The sequence below is a fragment of the Rhagoletis zephyria genome, unplaced genomic scaffold (assembly GCF_001687245.7).
Source record: "Rhagoletis zephyria isolate East Lansing unplaced genomic scaffold, Rhagoletis_zephyria_1.1 Rzeph_scaffold_01134, whole genome shotgun sequence".
Classification (NCBI taxonomy): domain Eukaryota; kingdom Metazoa; phylum Arthropoda; class Insecta; order Diptera; family Tephritidae; genus Rhagoletis; species Rhagoletis zephyria.
Genome location: NW_016158218.1, coordinates 39,277 through 60,897, shown reverse-complemented (window position 1 = coordinate 60,897; position 21,621 = coordinate 39,277). Strand labels below are relative to the sequence as shown.

At 34.5% G+C, this 21,621-nt stretch overlaps 2 protein-coding genes across 3 annotated transcripts in view; both read left to right on the top strand.

The window, feature by feature from the left end:
• Positions 1 to 21,621, top strand: part of LOC108362880 (putative mediator of RNA polymerase II transcription subunit 26) — a 134,839-nt gene that overhangs the window by 91,322 nt on the left and 21,896 nt on the right. The window lies entirely within an intron of this gene.
• Positions 17,575 to 18,392, top strand: LOC108362881 (uncharacterized). The gene has a single exon (XM_017616035.1). It carries the CDS (start codon positions 17,575 to 17,577, stop codon positions 18,313 to 18,315), a length of 741 nt encoding a protein of 246 aa, XP_017471524.1. The 3' UTR covers positions 18,316 to 18,392.

The window sequence follows — 21,621 nt, the reverse complement described above, 5'->3', positions numbered from 1 at the left end:
TAGAGAAATACAAAATCTTCGATAAATCAGTAAATATTAAAGCTAATTATTCAAAATTGATGCTTGCAACAATTCTTTAGGAATNTAACGGTAATTTAGAGAAATACAAAATCTTCGATAAATCAGTAAATATTAAAGCAATTTATTCAAAATTGATGCTTGCAACAATTCTTTAGGAATAAATACGTTTATGGTAAAATTTTGGAAAATGGACGTGGCACCGCCCACTTATGATCACATATAAGTATATCGGTAACCGTTCTATCAATTTGTACCAAACTCGGTATTTTTTTTGTGCTTGCCACATAAAAGCAAAACGTGGAAATTATTGAAAGCGGACTAAAATTACGGCCGCTTTTCATATAACGGTAAATTTCAGAAATACTTGAAACTGCAATATTTCGAAATTTAAAGACGCTAATTTACTCAAAATTGATACACCCCGGCTTACCATCTAGCGGTAGCTTTCGGAAAGGTGAAAAAATGTGTATTTAATACTTGCGCCGGGATTTAATGTTCGGCTCCACCCGAACTTAGACTTTCTTACTTGTTAATATTGTTTTTAGTTATCTTAATCGAAAAAGGGGACTTTTTTATTTTCGCGAATTATAAAGCGTTTTAAAGCGCGCTTAACCGCTTACTGTGCGCTTATTGTGAGAAATTTTCAAATCGATCGATACAAAAACGTCTGAGATAATGTGAGCTTAAGTGACAATTGTGTAAAAATTTGCAATCGCAGTATGATGTTTTAATTCGTGCAAGTGGACAGAGTGGTCGAGACTCGTTTAGCGGGCTCTAAAACGGTTTATAACTCGGAAAAATAAAAAAGCCTATTTTTTTTAATAATGTTTATGTACACATATAAAAAGATCTGATCTTTCGATTGAGATAACTAAAACAATATTAAAATGACAATAACTCAGAAAAATTACAAACAAATTGTTGTTTCGAATTTTGTTTTTCATGAAACAGGGTAAAATTTGGAAAACGCATAGCACCATCGGATAGCCCGTGCAAAAATTTATAGAAATCATAGATTTTAAATTATTTTCTGCTTCCCGGCTAGTCGAAAAGTAGCTTGTTTTCCACCGCTTAGCTCGCCTGAAACATTTGACGTGCATCGCCCCATATGTATGAATGAATGATATCATAAAAAAAAATATCCACCTTAAGTTGTGTACTGAATCGCCGGTCCTATTGTGCGCAGCTTAGGTTATTTTTGCCTAGCATCATTGGATAAAAGATATAAACTTGTATATCTATTAACAAAAGAAATTTAACTCACTCGTATTTCAATGTACTAGTTTGTATTGTGGATTATACCAAGTGAAGTAATTAAGCGAGATGAAAGATTTTGACTCTGCCTTATTGGAAAATTTGCCCATAAGGCAGCCGATAGAAAAGCAAAGTGTTTTATTACTTATCCTGTTTATTGCGCCATGATGATCACCAGTTTGTAAAAGTTTAATATAATTTGCTAGTATATAATACTTCGTGAGAGAATTTCTCATTATTAAAGCCTTGCACTTTTCTCTTCCTCTTGGATCAAGTGAATATAAAAGTTTACCAAACTAAAGAACAATGCGCTCTTACATAATTTTTGTGTGCAGATAAGAAGCCAAATTAGTTAGGGACCTTAATATTTGATAAATGATGGTGTTTTTTTTTAAATATATTATTATTATTATTATTAGTACGTCGGGTATACTCGCGCTGCGACCTAAAAGATCTATTGTGCTAAACCCTGATTGTAGTCACTCCAACCTTAGGCTATTCAAAAAATTAAGCACATTGGAGGGTGCCGTGTTCCAAATCTTGGATGGAGAAGACAATCGTTCTCCAAGGTGCATCAGTCTGCTATTCATGATACGCGGGCAGTCACACAGAATGTGCTCCGAGGTTTCCTCCGCCAGCCCACAGAATCTGCAGTCCGTCTCTACAGAAAGCCCCATTTTGTTTAGATGGTACCTTAACTTGCAGTGTCCTGTCAGGTAGCCTGTAATAGTCCTAAGACCCTCCCGGCTGAGTTCACGGAGTCTTTCTGAGTTCCTCTTGGAAGGAGTTATGAATTTCTTTGATTGTCTCATTCCCTTTGACTTACGCCAGTGGGCAGCAATCTGAGATTCCTCCCAACTCCTAAGTAGTTCTGCAGTGTATCCTATAGATGTACCACAGAAAGGCTCGGGACCATGCATTCGCGTTTGGGCCCCACGTTTTGCGAGATAGTCAGCCCTTTCGTTGCCTTCAAACCCTTCATGCCCAGGGACCCACCACAGCGTAACTCTATTATGGGCTCCTAGGCTATTCAGAAGAGTTTTACAACTGTCCACAAGCCTTGATGTCGTTTTAAATGAGTCTAAGGCCCTTAGTGCTGCCTGGCTATCCGACATAATATTTATTCTGGCCCCGTTTGTCCTTCTCCGAAGACATTCTCGAACACAGACTTCGATTGCGAAGATCTCCGCCTGGAATATGGTTGGGTATGAGCCCATTGGCAGACTTTTCTGGAACCTTTTAAATATATTGAAAAGTTTCAAAATCTATCTGGTCATAGGCGGACAGGGCTACCGCAAATATAACTAAAGAGCCTAGATTGTCGCGACCCTTTGCCTAAAAGTTGGAAAATGCACAGATAACAGATTTTCAGTATACAGGCCCTACTGCATCGAGCACGAAAACGGAAAACGTTGAATATTTATACGTTTCATGCCAATATTGTCATTAGTCTATATATAGTTTGTCATTCCGGTAGACGTCGACCTTGCGAACAAAACCGTAGATACCAAAGTCTTTTAACATTTGTTCGTCCAAGTTGCATCGCTATATACATATATGTACATTAGACAGTTTCAAAAAACCAAAGTTCTTTTTTAACGCATACCTCATTTTATTGTTTTTGTCTTAAAAACTATCCGAATAAAATTTTATGTAATTCGGACCACGGCAAACCGTTCGCGTATTTTGCTAATTTACTCAGTTTACATCTATATAGAACGATATTACCATACAAACAGTATTGGGGCATAATATTTAGTAGATCTGCGTTTTTGGTTTTTTACCAGGTAGTCAGAATTTTACCCAAAGGACAAATCGAAATATCTATATTTCCAAATGTTTACAAAATATATGGATACATGGACATTAGTTAAAAAAAAATCAAAACAAGATTAGTTATAACTTTCGTTTTCCATTATCGTTTAGGAACATGTCAAAAATGTCCTTTAAAGATATTACTGGTAAAGATCCTTAATTTTGAATGTATTTTGAAGAATCTCAGTTTAATTTAAATCCTATAAATATATATGTATAAGGATATTGAAGAATAAAATTTGCAAAAGATATTTCCTTTAACTCTTTCGCTGCATTTGTACAATATATTGTACATTTAATTTTTTGTAACATTAATTAATTATTTATTATTATTAATGTTTTTGAAAACAAATTAAACTTTAAGATCCTTAATTTTGAATGTATTTTGAAGAATCTCGGTTTAATTTAAATCCTATAAATATATATGTATAAGGATATTGAAGAATAAAATTTGCAAAAGATATTTTCCTTTAACTCTTTCGCTGCATTTGTACAATATATTGTACATTTAATTTTTTGTAACATTAATTAATTATTTATTATTATTAATGTTTTTGAAAACAAATTAAACTTTACGAAGCTTTGGAATGTCCCGAATAGTTTACGTAAATTTCAAAATCGAAAACGTTTCAAAAATATTTTTAGAATTTAATTTAAAAGTAGACCATTTTATAAAATTCCAGTGACACGCAAGTTGTGGTAATTTACTGTACAAAAAATACGTAAAATTCAAGTAAAATCGCTAATAAAAGCAATAGTATGGAAATATTAAAAGCATTTCATCATATAAAAATGCTAAAATTAAACTATCATGATTTAAAATATTTTTCCGAGTGGTCAAAAAAAATTTACAATATATTGTACATTTACATTGAAAAGTTGTAAGTGTCTTGTACAATATATTGTACAATTGTCCGCAAAGGTTGTATTTGAACAGGCAATTAGGGTGGTTTTTGAAGAGCTTGTGCGCTGTTGTTGCAGTAATTGGTAGGTTTCTGATTTCTTGATCTACCGAAGGCAGAAAAACCTAGAAGGTTTATTATAACGGGTCATTTGTATTTTATATTGTAATTGTATCCGAAATTTTCAAAATTTCTTTATATAATTCTCTTCTCATGGAGAAAATTAAAAACTTTTTAATGCAAATCTTAACTTAATACTTAAATACTTAAAAGGATATAAAATATTCATTCCAACATATCTTCAGTAAAATCAATTATTTTGTACATACAAAAGTTCATTTTCAATGAAATAAAAGTTGTATTCCGTCAAACTTAGTGAAATATTTATTGAGCTTTCTTCAGTGCTTTTACTCCTTTGCGGACTTTTGTACAATATATTGCACAAATTTGAGGTAGCCCTAATAGCTACCCAAAACAACTTTTGGATATTTTTTTCTCTATGAACCTTGTTATTAAGAGGAAAAATTTTTATATTCATCAGGGACGGATTTGACCGGAAAGGGTTAATTAATTTCTTCTATGTCCTTGGGTGAAATCATGCTTTCTTTTGGTAAATTTGGAGATGCGGATTTACTAAAAATGCGTTCAAATATGAGAAACTAGAGCTGTCAAACTATCGATAGTCAAGTCCATCGATGTTTTACGATAGTCTTAAGGGTGATACTATCGATAGTATCGACCCATTTCATATATATGTTTTTCTAAACCCATTTATTTTTCGTTATCTTGCTATTATAAATTTGCTTATTTTAAAGGCTGACGGTTGCAGTTTAGTATCGAGAAATATTGATAGAAATTCATTCGCCGTGTAAACAGTCAAAGGGCGATTTCAGAAATTTTCCCTGCAATTCGCCTTTCGGAAATAAACAAATTTCTTTCGAAAAATACTTTACATGCAGGTGCCACTGCTCATACAATTGCTTTCTGAAATTTCTCAATTTGACAGTCTTTTAAAATATATACTGCGTTGCCACGTCTGGCACGCTCTTAAGACGGCAATGTAACCTCTGCTATTTCCACGCTTAAAATATAAAATGATGCTTTTAGAAATAATGCCATGAACCAACTAAACAGATCACCCAGCACGGCAACCGTGTATTTGTAATTGCATTTGAGNAAAAATCCTGTAAAACTGTCAAACAGCAAAATTACTCTCTGAAGTGAGAGTAAAAATGAGTAACAACAAAAAGTACGGGAACAAAAAAACCATTTTTCCTGTAAAAACGTCAACCAGTGATTGCTTGACACTTTTCATGATTTTACCAGAAGAAAAAGTTCGGATAAAATCTTGCAACTTCATTCTCTACACAACTCTCCAAAAGTCGCTCTCATTTACAGGATTTTGGAGGATTTCGGAGTACGGGAACATTTTTCCTGTAACTTCCTGCGAGTTCGTGTAAAATCCTATAAGTTCATGGAGTACTGGATCAGAGCTATAATAGTTGATAACGTCATTTTTTAATCGGTTGTTTCATTCACACTCACGGTTTAATTCCGTCTCATTCACATGGCGGCGAAAAAATTACGTCACTGTAAAAAAAAATATTTTTTTCTCGTACTCCGTCCTGGGTGATCTTTATTCGTTCGTTCAGGAAACAATGCTGCCAAGTTTTGTTCTCTTTGAACCAATACGTGCAAATGTCAAAAACTAGGAAAGAGAATACGCTATCAATGAAACGATAGTGGCGATAGTAGTAAAACTATCGATAGCTATTTCATGCGACCAGACTATCGATACTATCGATAGTATCGTCGATAGTTTGACAGCTCTATGAGAAACATATCGAATTTTTCGCATATACATATTGCATATTAACTAAAATTTCAACTAAGAGTCGGCACGGGTTATCGTTATCCTACTGCCATAATACTTCACAAACATTTTAGGCTAAAAAGCACAAATATAAAGGGTATGCATATAAAAATTAGCAAACAAGTTTTTTTCATATATTTTTGGGACAGTGGGCCGGGCTTTATTGCCTTTAAGTGCTGGGCGTTATTTCCCCTTCGAAATGCAAATAACGCCCGCGAGCTTTGATTCTTTTTTTTAGGAAATAAAGCCCATAGGCGTTATTTTCGCGTTTCCCGTTAAGCACTCGTTCAATGTTCTAATAATTTACAAAGTTGTTAAGTAATAAAAATGATGACTTAAGTTGATTATAACATTTTCTAATGTTATTTCCAACATCCCAACATTCGAAACATCCCTAATATACATGTATATATGTTAAACTTATAATGGTCAATTATTTACAAGTAAACGTAACTCTGTAACGGCAATCTTATGTTCAATATAACTCAGGATATGTTTACTCACCTTTTCATATAAAAATATCTGGTAAGGCACACTTCCATCAAATTCTTCCACAAATTCACTATTTAAATAATCTTAATGACCTTAACGGTAAATAAAAACCTTGCACACATTCATTCATACCAAAATTGTTGTCAAACTGGCTGCACGCGCCACAATGATAACACCAGTAATAAAAGCTACCGATTTCCATTACTCTCCTCCACCGCATACGCCCTCGGCAATGGCTTTGCGGAATTTAAGACCACAGAAGTTGTAGAAGTTTAAATGCTGCTTTACAAAAATGCTTGGCGGCGAGCAGCAGCCACTTGGACTGAACACTGGCACGCTTGGCCGCTTGAGTGCTTGTAAATGAAAACCGAGCAATGCTGACGGCAAAATAAAAATAAAATAAAAAGTCTAACAAAAAAAGCAGCTTTATGTTGGCCAAACTGGCTTCACCGCCAATGCATCTTGAGCAGCCCAGCTAAAGCTACCAAGTGCGGCTGTCATAGAGACTTCTAATTCCCAGACTGACCAAGTGGCCAACAAGTTGCCGACAGCCATGGCTGCATGGCTTGTCCGCAGCTACAACTTGCAACACGCCGCCGGTCATAAAAACTTGCATTCGCGCTGGAGCGTTGCGGGAGTTTAGTGGCGTGGTGTGTGCAGCAGTTTTACTAAAGACTTCTTATAAACTAGGTGCTAGCAGCCATCTAATGTTGCAACTTCTACTTTGATGCCGCTGCTGCAACTTTTTCCACTGCTCTTTCACTGCAATCTGGTTAGCAAATAAATCGCATTTCTTTCTATGCTATTGAACTCCAGCCAACTTTTCTACTAAATCAGTTCGTCGGCAGACGCTCGAAAGTGTACAACATAACCGATAACCGATTTAACACAAAACAAACCGACAGGCGGAAAAAATTTTGGGGTGTCAGAATATTTGCAAAAATCTCTGGAAAGAAACTTGTCGCTTTTGATGTTTTTTTTTTTTGTGAGCGCCAGTGACCGAGAAATGATTATACTTGAAAACATAATCCGCTTATTTTGATAGAAAATTTGATAGCTTTTCGGTAAGAAGCAAAGTGGCGAGAGTGGAAATGTTCAACGGTTTCGTCGATTGCAAGTCGTAAAAGTGTCATTTTAAAAATCATTCACTTATTGAAAAGGATTTACAAACATATGTATGTACATATATCTGTTGTGTTAGTTAGTCAGTGTTTTACGGCATTTGGTGACGTCGTGTAAAAGTGTCAAAGAAACGCGTAAACGTTTCAAGAAGGAAGAAATTTTATTTGCCCATTAGCCTTATTTGGGAAATCATAAGTGTGTTTTCGTACCTCAATTCATGAAACGGCAGCTACATAACTGCTCTATTTAATGATACGATTTTTATATTGAAGACTAGTTTACATTTGCTTTTGTTTGATATTAATGGGCTTTTAACAATAATATTCAGCAATTTTAGTGAGCTTGAGGCCGTTTTTCAAATGAAAAATGAATGAAATTTGTGGAAAAACATCAATAATTTGGAAATGTAGACGTTATATCTGCTATTTAGGAAATCACCACATCTTCTCATCGGACTCCTTCATCGAGTAAACTGGGATGTGAACTCCCAATTTCGGCATTCAAGGCCAGTGGTCTACCCATTGAGTTAAGTTCGCCAGGTAAAGTACAAATCCCAGTGAACTCGATGAAGAAGTCTGATGAGGAGATGTGGTGATCTCCGAAATAGCAGCTATACTTCGACCTTTGTAAATTATTGATGTTTTTCACAAGCAAAATGAAATTGTTGAATATTTGTATATAATATTTTTTTTTTACCAAAGTACTTATTTAAAGTTAAATTTTTCATGATGCGATTTCAAAATTAATAACTAAAATAGAAATTAACAATAGGAATAACCGAAATCACCTTTCTCTAAAGAGGTTTCGTTGTGAAAAGGCTCAATTTTCGATGCACTAATTCTCATACTACAAGCCAATATTATTAAAATCTGCATAGATTTGAAAATGGTTTCGTTAAAAAAGGCAGTTAGAGGCCTAAATTGTTTCAGAAAAAACGTATGTATAGTATATCTATACTCGGGACATCGATACTGAAATATCCTTGCTAACACAATTTAATCTTCCACTTAATCCGCAGAAGTTTATAATATTTGTTGGCCCCTGATAAAATACTTTGTTTAATATTTTCGTAAAATGTTTTAACCCTCTCTCTGGCTCCTTGAACGAGCATCTTCACAAAATGACTAATGTCACTACCACACAGCAGGTCCTGGGTTCGATCCCAAGTCCAAACAACAAATAATATTTGAATAGCCAATGTGTTTGCATGTACTTATATAAAAAAAAAATATATGTGGGACCAAAAAGTAGAGGGTAGGAACTGTGGCCAATGGTGATCATCTGTTACAACCATGCAGAGTCCGCAAAAATCTCCGGAAGCATCGTCCGGAAGATGCATCAGACCAGGCCGAGCATACTTTGAAATGCCATCAAATTTATTATATAGTGCAATTGAGAAGTGCATGTGTAAAAATTTCATAAATTTAATGAAGGCAAGTTTTGCCTACGCAGCATCCATTTAGGCGCTTGGTGTTAGTAGCCGCGGCCAGGTGGATAAAAATGCTTTTGGACTGTGACTACCATTCAGGGATACTTTGGCCCAGCCTGAAATGGCATTTAGAAACAACGCTTTAGACATTTGCCTTCGAGATGGCGGAAATTCCATAGCCGTTAACACCATAAATCGCTGCCAAATCGAGCACAGATATCACAATCAACGTACGAACACACAAATTTATCACATTATGATAAGTACATGTGAAATACGCTCCGCATGCGGATCTAAAATTCTATTGGATAATTGGAAATAAGTCAGTATTCAAATAGTTCACAAACTGCGTCGGTTCGTGCAATGGCGGTGAATTCGTTGGTGCGTTTGACTAAGGTAACCCGGAATAAAGCACGAAGAATGGTCTAATGAATACTTTTCCGAAGATTGGAATCTCATCTTTTTTCTCAATTGTTTCAAAGGGGCATCCTGCTTTTTGCGCCTATTGCCATGGGATAAACCTATTTAGCATTGCATCGACGTCCTATCGACGATTCTGTGCGAAAGATTGAGTACCTCTATGAATCAATTGATTGAACCCTGATAAATCTACCTTTGACTTGAATTTAACTGCTCATCTAAGAAATTTTCCTTTATAACCAAACGGAAGCACTATCTATTTTAAAGCGGCTTTTTATAGCACGTAGGGGAGCTGCTTCTACGACGCCTTGTCTAAATTTGGATACGAAATTTACAAGGGTTTACAGAAATTTATATCAAAATATATTATACTCCTATACCCTTTCGCAAGCACCAATAACGAAATAAGTAAAAATTCTCGTACAAGATACCAGAAACAGGCTCAATGGTTAGCAAATTCCAATATCTCTGCTACATCGCCCTCTGCTATCAATATCTTGTCTAGCAATAAATTGCATTAAACAGGATATTGCCGTTGTTTATGCCTCCATAACACCAACTAGCTGCATAGTCGTTAATTCCTAAGTACGCTTGTGTGGGAAAGCTGTTGCAACGTCGTTACAACAGAGTCGACCCAATTCAGCGCAAATATGGCTAGACAAAAAACAAAGAAGAAGAAGTTTTGGCAACAGCGGCGACTGCAGAATCTCCTACGTCATTCAACGCAGTTGCATGCAACAGCTAGCCGACACTCAACGCAATAGTTTGCGGCAAAATAGAGTGACCAGCAACAGGTTTCTTTTTTGACGCTATCGTTTATGGCGAACTTTAATGAAGCTAATAAAATTTTGTGTCATAAAAGTTTTGTGACTGGTAGAAATTCACAAAAGTGGATGTGGGCACGTGCTTATACCTACATATGTAAATATATTCGTCAGAATTGCGGAGAAATTTTAATGAAACACAAGTATGCTCCTCTTATAAATTAATATAGTATATCTAATACATATATCGACATATTTAAAAATACTCATTCTATTCATACAAAATTGCCAATAAATATATCCGGTAAAGCGCTGAAACAGGAAGCTTATTCAAAGCTCGAAGCCAAGCAATCTGACGGTTTCTCTTGCCGCTCACTTGATAATAATTAAAAATATCAGTTATGCATTTGTTAAGTTGGTAAATAAGTCGATAACGTTAAAGAAGCACACTTTATGCTTTTATTTCTGTGGTTTTTGTTTTTGTTTTTGTGGCGCAGTTATTGGAGCGCTGCAAGAGTTGAGTGCGAGGCAACGCCATTGCAACATTAATCCCAGTAAGCTACAAACTTATTTATAGTACATATTTTTGCAGCGGCTACTTATCATAGTATGAATGTATGTATAGGAATGTAAACTATCAGTTTTCATATGTATACATCTGCACATACAGTGGCAGTCATATCAATAGTACCCGCATTTCAAAGAGATATTGTTTAGCACCTATGTTTATTTATTTAATTTTAAGAATTTTCAGCTAAATTGCAGTTCATTCTCTAACAAAAATCATATAAACCCAAGCTTAAAACTTTCTAAAATACTAAAAAAAAAATCAACCAACCAATTGCAAAATTTTTTCTCAGAACTGTTAGAATTTTTTTGAGCAAACAGTTTTAAAATCCATTCAATTTTAGTGCAATAATGTACAAGTTTCAGGTGGCTAAAAATTATGTACTCGAAAAATTCTAATGCTGGATTTCCACTAGGCATTAAATGGCGAAAATGACAAATGACAAAGTCAGGCATTAAAAGAAAATTGTTTCATTACATTAAAAAATGATCATTAAATTCATTTCCACAGGGCATTTTTTTAAATGGCATACATTTTTTGTCATTTCAATGCCTAGTGGAAATTCAGCATAAGTTTGAAATTTGGATGAATACTTTTTTAACTTTTTTTAGTTTTCTACAACGTTTAAATCTTGGGTCTATATCATGATTCAATAATAAGAGGTTTGCTCAACTTTCTCGCTCCCTCTTGACAAAATCGGCTCTCTTAGCAAGGCACTGTGTGTGGGTTCGTGTGTGCCCAATATCAATTTAAAATTGAGGTGCTAATGATATGACCGATACTGTAGGTGGGTATCTGCACACCGTCGTGCCGTCAGCAAAGTGGAGCAATTAAAGCTGCAAATGTAATGCAAAGAAAGAAAGCAAACAAACAAATGCATAGAAACTGTTGAACAGCAGCGCACGCGTAGTCCAGTCATTTAGCGCAGCCGCTTGTGGCAAGTTATGGCACCACACTCATATTGACCAGAAATTGGGGAACATTCAGCCGCACAAATGTACGAAGTATGCATGTAAATATGTATGTACATACGTTTTATGTACATATATTGGTTTATAAGTCATTTGGTTAGCGGGTGTTTGTATCACTTGCATTGGACCCACTGTGTGCTCCACCGATTGACCAACAGGCTTCAGTAATTGTTGCTATACCAACTCATTTGACGTAACACGAAGTACGAACTCCATAATTAAAATAAATACGTTAATTTAAGGTAAAGTTTGCAGAAAATATTGTTGGTTATTTGATTGCAGCAATGCTCCAAATGTTGTTCCGTTTAGCTATACAAAACAAAAAAAAGGGCAGGGTATGATTGGTAGAGAGAGGCAAATAATCTGCGACCTCGAGTTTCAAATAAACTTGGTCAATAGTGTTGGCAATTGGCAATTGAGTTTAAACGAAATTGGAAACCGTTGAGTCTATCTTTGTTTAATTTGTTCAACATTTTGGCTTGGGAAATTTCACCTGATCAATCTTAAAAAGTTTTGTGAAACGATAATTGTATATGTAATTATTTACACATGATAAAGTCGTCTGCAGGCTATCAGCTGAGTTGTACCCTTATGAATATCAAAGGAGGCCTCCGAAATCGAATAATGGTTTTTGTTTTACAAGTTAAAATAATAGACGGCATAGATCAATAAAACTATTAAAGTACATTCAGGCGTGACAACATTTCCAAATTTTCCACACAATTCGTGGTCAAATTAGATAAGCTAAATTTTACTTTTTCAGAAATTAAGGCGTGACTTGAACCTGAAAAAGCATAAATCCCATCGAAAATATCAGGAAAATTGTGGCTAAGATAGAAGCTGCAGGCCTTGCTCATGCAACTGCAGTTTTAAATTTCTCAATATGACAGACTTTTCAAAATATATTGCATTGCGACATGCATAAAATAATTTAAGGTTTACCCGAAAGTCCTCGCCCATCCAAATTTCAAATTCTCATTCAGTCATCAGAACCAAATGATTTGAGCTAAAAATGAAAATCTTCTATGAGAGGATTCGAAAGACATCTCGATTGTCCTTAATTTTTTTGTAGGATAACTTTTCTTAGTTAAAATCTTCCTACAGTAAAAGTTTTGGACTTAAAAGCTTCGTCTATCCATCGCAAATAGTATTCATTTAACATTAGTGCAAAAATGATTTGCTGGAGCTTTAAAATTTGCAAAAACTGCGAATATACATGTTTTTGCTAGTTTCTATGATGAGTCACCATACTTTTTAGTCTGACTGTGGCGATTATTGTATTAGCAAAGCTTATGAAAATCTCCGCAAAGTAGTATCCAACCCCTTTTTGTATCTTTTCTTAGTGCAAATGGGGATGAACATACAAGTAGTTACTCGACACTCTTCGTTCGATACCAAGTAATTTCGGTATCGATACTTTTGAACCAAGCACTGAGTAGGTATGGAAAAACAAATACTCGTATCGAAACCAGATACTAAGGCAAATTTGGCTTCGGCAATTTTTCCTCCACTGTTATTCCGAATATGAAGCACCATAAAGTCTGCTTAATTGCCAGCAAGAACCGCGATAATGCGCCAAAGTCGATATAGTCACTATATTCACCAAAGTCTATGTAATGCGACGTATATACGGCCTAACTGGTTGAGTTGAAGAGCGAACAGGATGAATGAAAAGAGTTGGGTACAAAGAGTTGATAAATTAAAAAAAAAATTATTGAGCCGAAGGCCCTGGCAGCCAGCGCTCCTATTTTATAGTGCATTAACAACTGTATTGTTTTTCCACATGTAATAAAATAAAAAATAAAAAAAAATAAAAGAAAAAATTCTTGGAAAGAGCTGAACATTTAAACGACATCTTCGCATCTAGTCTGGAGAAAAGTATATGTCAAATAGAAAATGTATTCTAGTTCACTTCTACTCCTGACAAGTACAACAAAAGAAGACTTTCTCTTAGAAACATTTTATGAGCGATTAACTTTCTCGCAATCTTTTCCAATAAATTGTCTGTATTAAATAACATTCATCATTAAACTTATAGTTTGGGTTTTAGGGTTCCCAGATAATAGTTGACTTATGACATAAAAAAAAATTTTTTGGTATTTTTCACTTCCCCAAATTCGTTCGCTACGCCAGTGATAATACCGCCCTAAACTTATTTTGTTCATAAGGCATACCTTCATAGCCAAAAGTATTGATGTGAGTAGTTATCGATACTTTAGATCCGATATTTTTCCGGTATACTTTCATTTGATACTATTTTCACGTAAAAGTATCGATACCTGCATGTTATCACTTCATCCCTAGCTGTTCGTATATAACCTCAGTTGAAAATTACTTAAAACTGTTTACCATTAACTTAATATCTTATATCAACGATAAATGCAGTTTTTACCACTACTTTTGGTGCCTACATTTTCGAGGAATTTCGCGCAATAATATATCGTCGCCCGTATGCCAGAAACATGAATGTGTAAAAATTAAAATTTTGGGAAATCTAGGTTGAAAATTTTTTTTTTACGAGACTTAACTCTACATTCATGCAATTAAAATTGTAAAATATGTGGTTTCCGTATACGCGTGGTATAACATAGAAGGTTAACCAAGTCCATCCAATAACTCAAAACTGATAAATGGTGGTAAAGTTCTTCAGCTTTCAGTAGCTATTCAGTGATTGAGAGGTGGGAAAGGAATCGCAAAACTCTTTGGGATATTCACGTGTCCGCCCATTTTGACCACCATACTGTCGTAAGAAGTATAAAACCTAAACCAACCAGCTGATAAGAGAATTTTGAGTTTTTTGGCTATAACTGAGGTTGACAAAATGAAAATTTTGCGTAAGCAATAATTCATAACTACACATTTCCATTAACATAACACTAAGCTCAACCGCGTTGCAACTGGCTGACTTCGACTGACTCAAACTTACAACATTATCTCACTTAACACAATTGCAAATGATATTTGAGATCGGTTAAAATTGTGATTATGCAAGATAGATAAACTGGCTCAGTATCTGCATGCTGCCACTCTTAACATCAGGGATGGCGTGAATATTTGCATTCGCATTCGTTATGCGAATGATTCGTATCATTTTACACATTCGCATTCGACATTCGCATTCGCATACAATGATACGAATGTTTTGCGAATGCGAATGTGTACATGGGCAGAGAGTCCCCTCTAATATTGTTGGAAGGGTTCTAACAGCCCGATTCTGTGAACTTGATAAATCAAAATTTTTTATAATTTGTCAATTTTTTATTATTTATCAAGAATTGGAATTCTAGCACAGAAATCTATTAAAGCTCTTTTTCTTGATAAATTATCAAGATTGAAAGTGCTAGTGACAAGCGTTAACAAATTGAAATTTCATATGAAAATTATAAATTTTGTAGGTTAAAAAATGTGTTTCTATCATTTAAATGCTAACTGTGCCGGCATTCGAACCTGGGACACACAGAATTTATAGCCGAAATCTCTACTTTTCGACCACGGCAGTCAAAAGCCTTTTTGCTTTTAAATATACACTGCCGGAACAGCAAATCATTCACAATATATGCTACAATTTTTATTCTAATATTTTTCCGCCAATTTTGTATAAAAATATGGTTCATTCAACAACAAAAAACATAAAAATATAATTCCTAGACTTTGTGCAAAAATCACGAAAATTCAGCAAATTTTCATCAAAATTTTCAACTTTTTAATCAGATTTTTTAGAATTTTTTTTAGTATGCAGTTTTGCAGCGCATTAAATTCTAGTAAAAAATGCATGTTCGGAGTAAGTCAAAAATAGCGTTGAATTTTGAGAATTCTTTTCGTTGAAGGTGTTTTGCATTTTTTCCATATAAATTATTTTCGAAAAAAAAATTTTGTATTGAAGACACTGCGTGAAAAAAAATGCCAAAAATCAACGGTAATTCCTAGCCACTTTAAACTTGCACTTTATTATAATGAAATTGATTGGGCTACAAATCTGCAAACTCTGCAACTCAAAAAAATTATAAAAAATCTGATTAAAAAGTTGAAAATTTTGATGAAAATTTGCTAAATTCTCGCGAGTTTTGCTCAAAGTTTTTAAAAAATGACGATTTTTGTGAAAGTATTAGCAAATTTCAGTACATCTAAAGTTTCAAAGCATTGTTTACTTTTACTTGAGAATTGTCAAAATCGGCAAATCCCAAGTAGCGGTTTCTGGAACGTTCCACATTTGTTCCCTACATCGTGATGTGATAAAAAGGAAAGCTTACAGCACTCCTCAAGGTTGCAGAAATCTTTCAAAATATGTTCGAAAAATATCTTGATATGGAAGGAACTGCTTTACACTGTCAAAGAAAAAAATTGCGAAAACTCAACGCAATTTTTCTTTCTTGCACTTTATTATACTAAAATTATTTTTTTTTTAGATTCTAATTAAAATGTTTGCAATTTAGGTGAAACCTTGCAGAATATTTTTAATTTTTGTACAAAGTTTGATCCAAAACCTGAGATCTAGGTAACAAATTTTTTTTGAAATCTATCACATTTTTCCAGATTGTACCACACAAATTTTTTTGTAAGACCGATCACTAGTGAAAAAGCAGCAACATTTTTTTTGAAATATTGGCTGCGTTTCTTTATACATTCCAGATAATCCCATTTCACAGTCAGAATAAACAGAATGCGTTTGAAAAATACGTTAACATATCATCAGGAACGTTCTAAAGAATAAGTAAATAAAAAAGTTTATTCCAAACGTTCAGAATGAATAACGAAATGCAGCCATTATGCCCCTTTTTCCTTTTGACTACTACATTAAAACACTGTTTACGTTAAGCACTCGTTCAGTGTTCTAATAATTTACAATTCTTTTATGTAATAAAAACGATGACTAAGTTGATTGTAGCTTTTTTAATGTTATTTCTAACATTCGCATTACGCAAATTCGCATTCGCACATTTGCATTTCGCAAATTCGCATTCGCATTCGCATTCGCGAATGTGAAAAATATGACATTCGAAACATCCCTAATTTACATATGTACATACATATATACAAATGCCCGTACATAAGTTTGTACTTACATACATATCTATATAAATTCATACATACATATCGTCGTTTAAAGTACAAAACCGCGTATCGTCATTNGTTATATACATTCATACATACATATCGTCGTTTAAAGTACAAAACCGCGTATCGTCATTCTTCAAAACCGCGTAACTGACATTGGCTACCAAAAATTGGATTTGCTTACACAAGCTCTTGGCTCAAACCGTATCCATTCGTCCTGAAATATACTAGCCAGAAATGCGATTGTTTTATAAAAAAAAAGATAACCATTTTGAAATATGAGTATTTTTACTCTCTAGAAAGTAATTTATGCAACCTCACAAACGCGGTGTTGCACTATATTTATACGCGGTTTTGCATTATCTTGATATGCGGTTTGCATTTTGTTGATACGCAGTTTTGTACTTTAAACGACGGTATGTATGTATGTGCAAATGTGCATCTGTACTCGTACAATAAATTGAACTGTGGCAAAACCAAGTTTGCCACCAACACCACTTTTTGTGGTTATTATTTCTATGTTTGTAACTGGTCATGTTCACTAAATTAATGTAAAATATCTCATGCGCAACTAGAAACTAACGTAATCGGATGAAAGAATGCCTTTCAATAATTCAGTTTGATTCTTTTCCTTGATTTAGATTTTACTTATTTTTTGTTAATTTCTTCGGCTTAAAAAAAAAAATTCCACTTTATTCTCTTCCACTTCAATATTTTGAAAGTGTTTGAAATTCAAGAACTGAGCTTTCTGAGTCATAAAAATTACTTTTTATAAAATTTTTATTAATCTTAAAATGCTAATATTTTAGTCTTTTACTGTCTTAATCAATATACTCCCTTTGGCTTTACTCTAAATTAAAATTTTGTTTAAAAAAATCATTGTTTGCAATGGCTATGCAAAATATATTTCGCAAAAGCTTGCTGTGTACCAGCAAACCCGGCTTAAAATTAGCGACGTCGTTTGCCCAGCCGTTACGGTTATCAAGCACCGTGGGCGGCTGTATACTACCGACGAAAGCAAAGAAAGCGCCCAGCAAACCTAAACTAAAACGCAAATGCAAACCACAAAAAATTGCCATTTGCAGTGAGGAAGCTTTGGCGGCAAAGAGGAAAACAAGGCCTTGTAAAGAAAAAATCATACCATCGAACCTTGAAAACCCCGAGTGCTGTAATAATCCATGTGTCGAAATGCATCCACGATTTGATGATTTGTATTATGCGCCGTCCGAGAAGAATAAACCATATCAACAAACCTGGTGTGAATTCAGCGGTCTTCGAATAGAAAAACGGCCCACATGTTGCTATGAGCAGTACGATATACCACTGCCGAAGCGGCGGAAGTTGGGCGGTAAGGATATTCCTCAATCACAACTGCGTGATATTGCAAAGCAATGTCCCAACAATTTGAACCCGAAATGTGTGAGAATTATTTGGCCTGGTTGTCGTACGAAAAAATGCGACTTCAAATGCAACGAATTCCCTGGGCCGCAAGATTGTTTGAAAGTCTGTACACCATATCCGAGCTTTTCGGAATGTGACAAACCTCTTCCCAAGGCATTACCTCCGGTAGAATGCGATTGTCTCAACACCAAAGGTTATTGCCCAATGCAACAAAAAGAAAAAGCGTAATGTAACTAAGAAACTTGAAATAAATAATTCGATAGTGCAAAGTAAAATTTATATTAAGTGTAATGTATTTCTGCATTTCCGGGAATGTTTAAAAGCAAACACTTTGATTTGTTTAAACACATCGACTTTGATCATCCACTCTAGCCATATAAATATAAAAAAATGTTTAACATAATCGAAAAGGTGTTTTTATCATGGGCCATGTGGTGGAGGAAAATATTGTTAGAAAGCAAACCAATTTGGTACCTCCTCGTGATCATTCCTGTCAAGGGTCTTAAAAAATACCATTTTTGACTAGGTTCTGAATTTGAACGCAACAAAACGGCACATTGCGTGCTAAAGAACTGTTTTTTTTTTTATTATGCCGGAGTCTCCTCTCAACTAGCCCTTACTTCAAACAATTAAATCGTGATTAGGTTTCTTTATACAAACACCCATGGCCAAAATAGTAGAAACGCTTTATTTTTAACCGACTTCACGAAAAGAAGAAGGTTATTAATTCATCGGAATATTTTTTTACATTTTTTTTAAGGTCCCATACTAATCCGATCATTGTATCACGAAGAAATTAACGATAATCTTAAATTTTTATACGAGAATTGAAGTCGGTTTTGTTTTTTGTTTAAAAATTACTTGTCTTTATTTAATTTTTATTTATTTATTATAAAAGTGCAGCACGTTGTGCCGTAGGAATAAAAACTAAGCAATTGCTTTTTCTTGAAATTTCAGAGCTTTTTTAGAATTTATTTAAATAAATCGAGCAAAAAGTATGACATTTTAAAAAAAGCAATTGCTTAGTTCTTATTCATACGGCCCATTATCTACCAACCATATAAATTTCAAACTTTGTGTAAAAATTTTAAAAATTCTGCAAAGTTTGATCTAAATTTTCGACATTTTAATCAGATTTTTGAGTATGCAGTCATGGGCGCAGCCAGGTAGGGCTCGGCCAAATTTTTGCCTATATATTCAGAAATAGTACCAGGAAACGATAGCTCGATAATTTTGACCCTCCCTAACTTTCAAATTTTTTCCTATGTATATAGTACATGCTAAACGGCATTTCCACGGTTCGTAATTCGCTCTCTTATTCGTAATTCGCCATAACAAATTTTGAGAGCGAATTACCTCATTTGTAGGTAATTCAGATCGAATTACCATGCGAATGACGAACGAATCGGTGCCTTCTCTAATATTTATCGGAATTATATCGAAGTTTTCACCGGCCTGGTCCCAATTGTTGGCACTTTTTCTAGCTATAGAATAATATCAATAAAATATTCTCTATGGTTGCGTTTCTTTATACATTCCGGATAATCCGATTTCAGAGCCAGAATAAACAGAACGCGTTTGAAATATACGTTAGCATATTATCAGGAACGTTCTAAAGAATAAGTAAACAAAAAAGTTTATTCCCAACGTTCAGAATGAATAAAGAAATGCAGCCTATATAAAATAAAATTGTTGATGATAACTTAAATTTTAGCTCCACCTTCGATATTTGCAGTACACAAAAATAATAATAAATAGCGTAGAACAAGAACAAGAACTAAAGCTGCCAAATGAATTAGTAAATTGTGTCATGGAAACAGGGTAATTCACGAGTTACTTAGCGAATTACGAATCGTGGAAACATCGTATAAGTCAAGGAAAGGCAAAAAATTCAAATTTTGTGTGTAGCATGCACAAACAAATAATGTTTTAGGTATTAAGGTTAAATTTTTTTGAAGTTGCATTTTTAAAGGTTACAATGTTTTGATTTAGAGACTTGCTTTAAACAGAAATTAAATTACGAACAATTATAAGGCTCAACTTATGAAAAGCGCGTTTTGAAAAAAAAATGGTTTTGAAAAAAATAAATAAAATGTAGTTGGCCTTCCAAGTAATCGCTTTCAATGAAGTTGGGGGCTAGCCACCTTCTGATTCAACTAATCGCCTCTAAAATTGCCTAGAAAATCGCCTGATGTGAACACCGTTTTAAGTTGGTAAAAAATCGCGTTGATTCTTGATAATTCTTTTCTGCGTATTACAGTACTTTTACCAATTAAATATCAATCACCACCCCAAGAACGTCACTTACGTGCAATTAGTATCAAGTGCACTTAGAACGCACATAGTGAGAGCACATTGAACTTCACCCACTCACAAGGAAACCCAGATTAACATAAGTAAAATACAACGTAAGCATAGACATATAAGTACATATGTATACGTATGTGCCTAATTGAGTTTGAGGTCTCTGACCTTGCGTCTAAATCCCGTTTGAGAACCAATGGGAATTTAGGAAAAAAATCAAAAATACATAAAACCCTTAAAGAAATCATAGTCAAAGAATCTAATTGCTTGTGCAAAGTAGCACGTGACAAATGTTTCAAAGCTGACAGTTGAATAGAATTTCAGCAATTGTGTCAACGCGCCTGCATATAACCAATGTGAACACTTATTCGTGGGCGTGCAGTAAAATCGAAATATACCCTGTAGGAATTTTTAAATTCAAGAAAACCCGTGCTTATGCCCTAAATAATTAGACTATTGGAACGTGAAGTCTTCTTTGTTGATATCTATTAAAGGTCTGCATCGGAATTCAGTTTGCTTCACTGTGAGGTTTTTTTCAATTATGTAAACTACTCATACTCTAACAAAGAGGGCATGGAAGGAAGAGGATTGAAAATGTTGAGCGCTGTATACATAAAAAAAGTACTCAAACAAATTATGTTCAGAAAAAAGAGGAACATAAATCAGCAGTTACCATGCTGTTAAACTTCCCCAAAAAAATTTGTTCCTTCGCAAGTATTTTTTGAGTATTTTTGGAAGTTTTCGTTTAATGCTACATAATGTCAATGTTAGAGCTGACACTAATCTTAAACAGCAAACATGGAGAAACAATGTAGGGTGCTCGAATATTTCGCCAACAGCATATTTTTATAAAGAAGACTCATTTTATACAGAGAACCGATTTTTATTTGTATAATCCCAGTAGAACTTGGGAGCATCGTACGATTGCTCGGTGAGTACTCCCTTGGGAGTATACGAATACTCCCCATTGCTCCCTATGCTTCTGTGTATAAGCATGTAATTTTGTATACTCCCTTTAACATTGGATGTCCTAGGAGGGGGAGTAATCCCTTTTACCTCCTAAACGAGCAATCGGGGAGCACACACAGAATTATCATCCCACAAACCTCCTAATAGATCAATACGGGAGTACTCCCATAGTTACCTCCCAGAAACCTCCTAAAAAGACAACAAGGGAGTGCACATAGAAAACATCCCATATTCCTCCCGAACGAGCAATAAAGGAGTGCT

What these genes read in the sequence shown, in the direction of transcription:
- LOC108362881 (XM_017616035.1), top strand. Translation starts at nt 17,575, where the DNA reads ATGGCTATGCAAAATATATTTCGCAAAAGCTTGCTGTGTACCAGCAAA.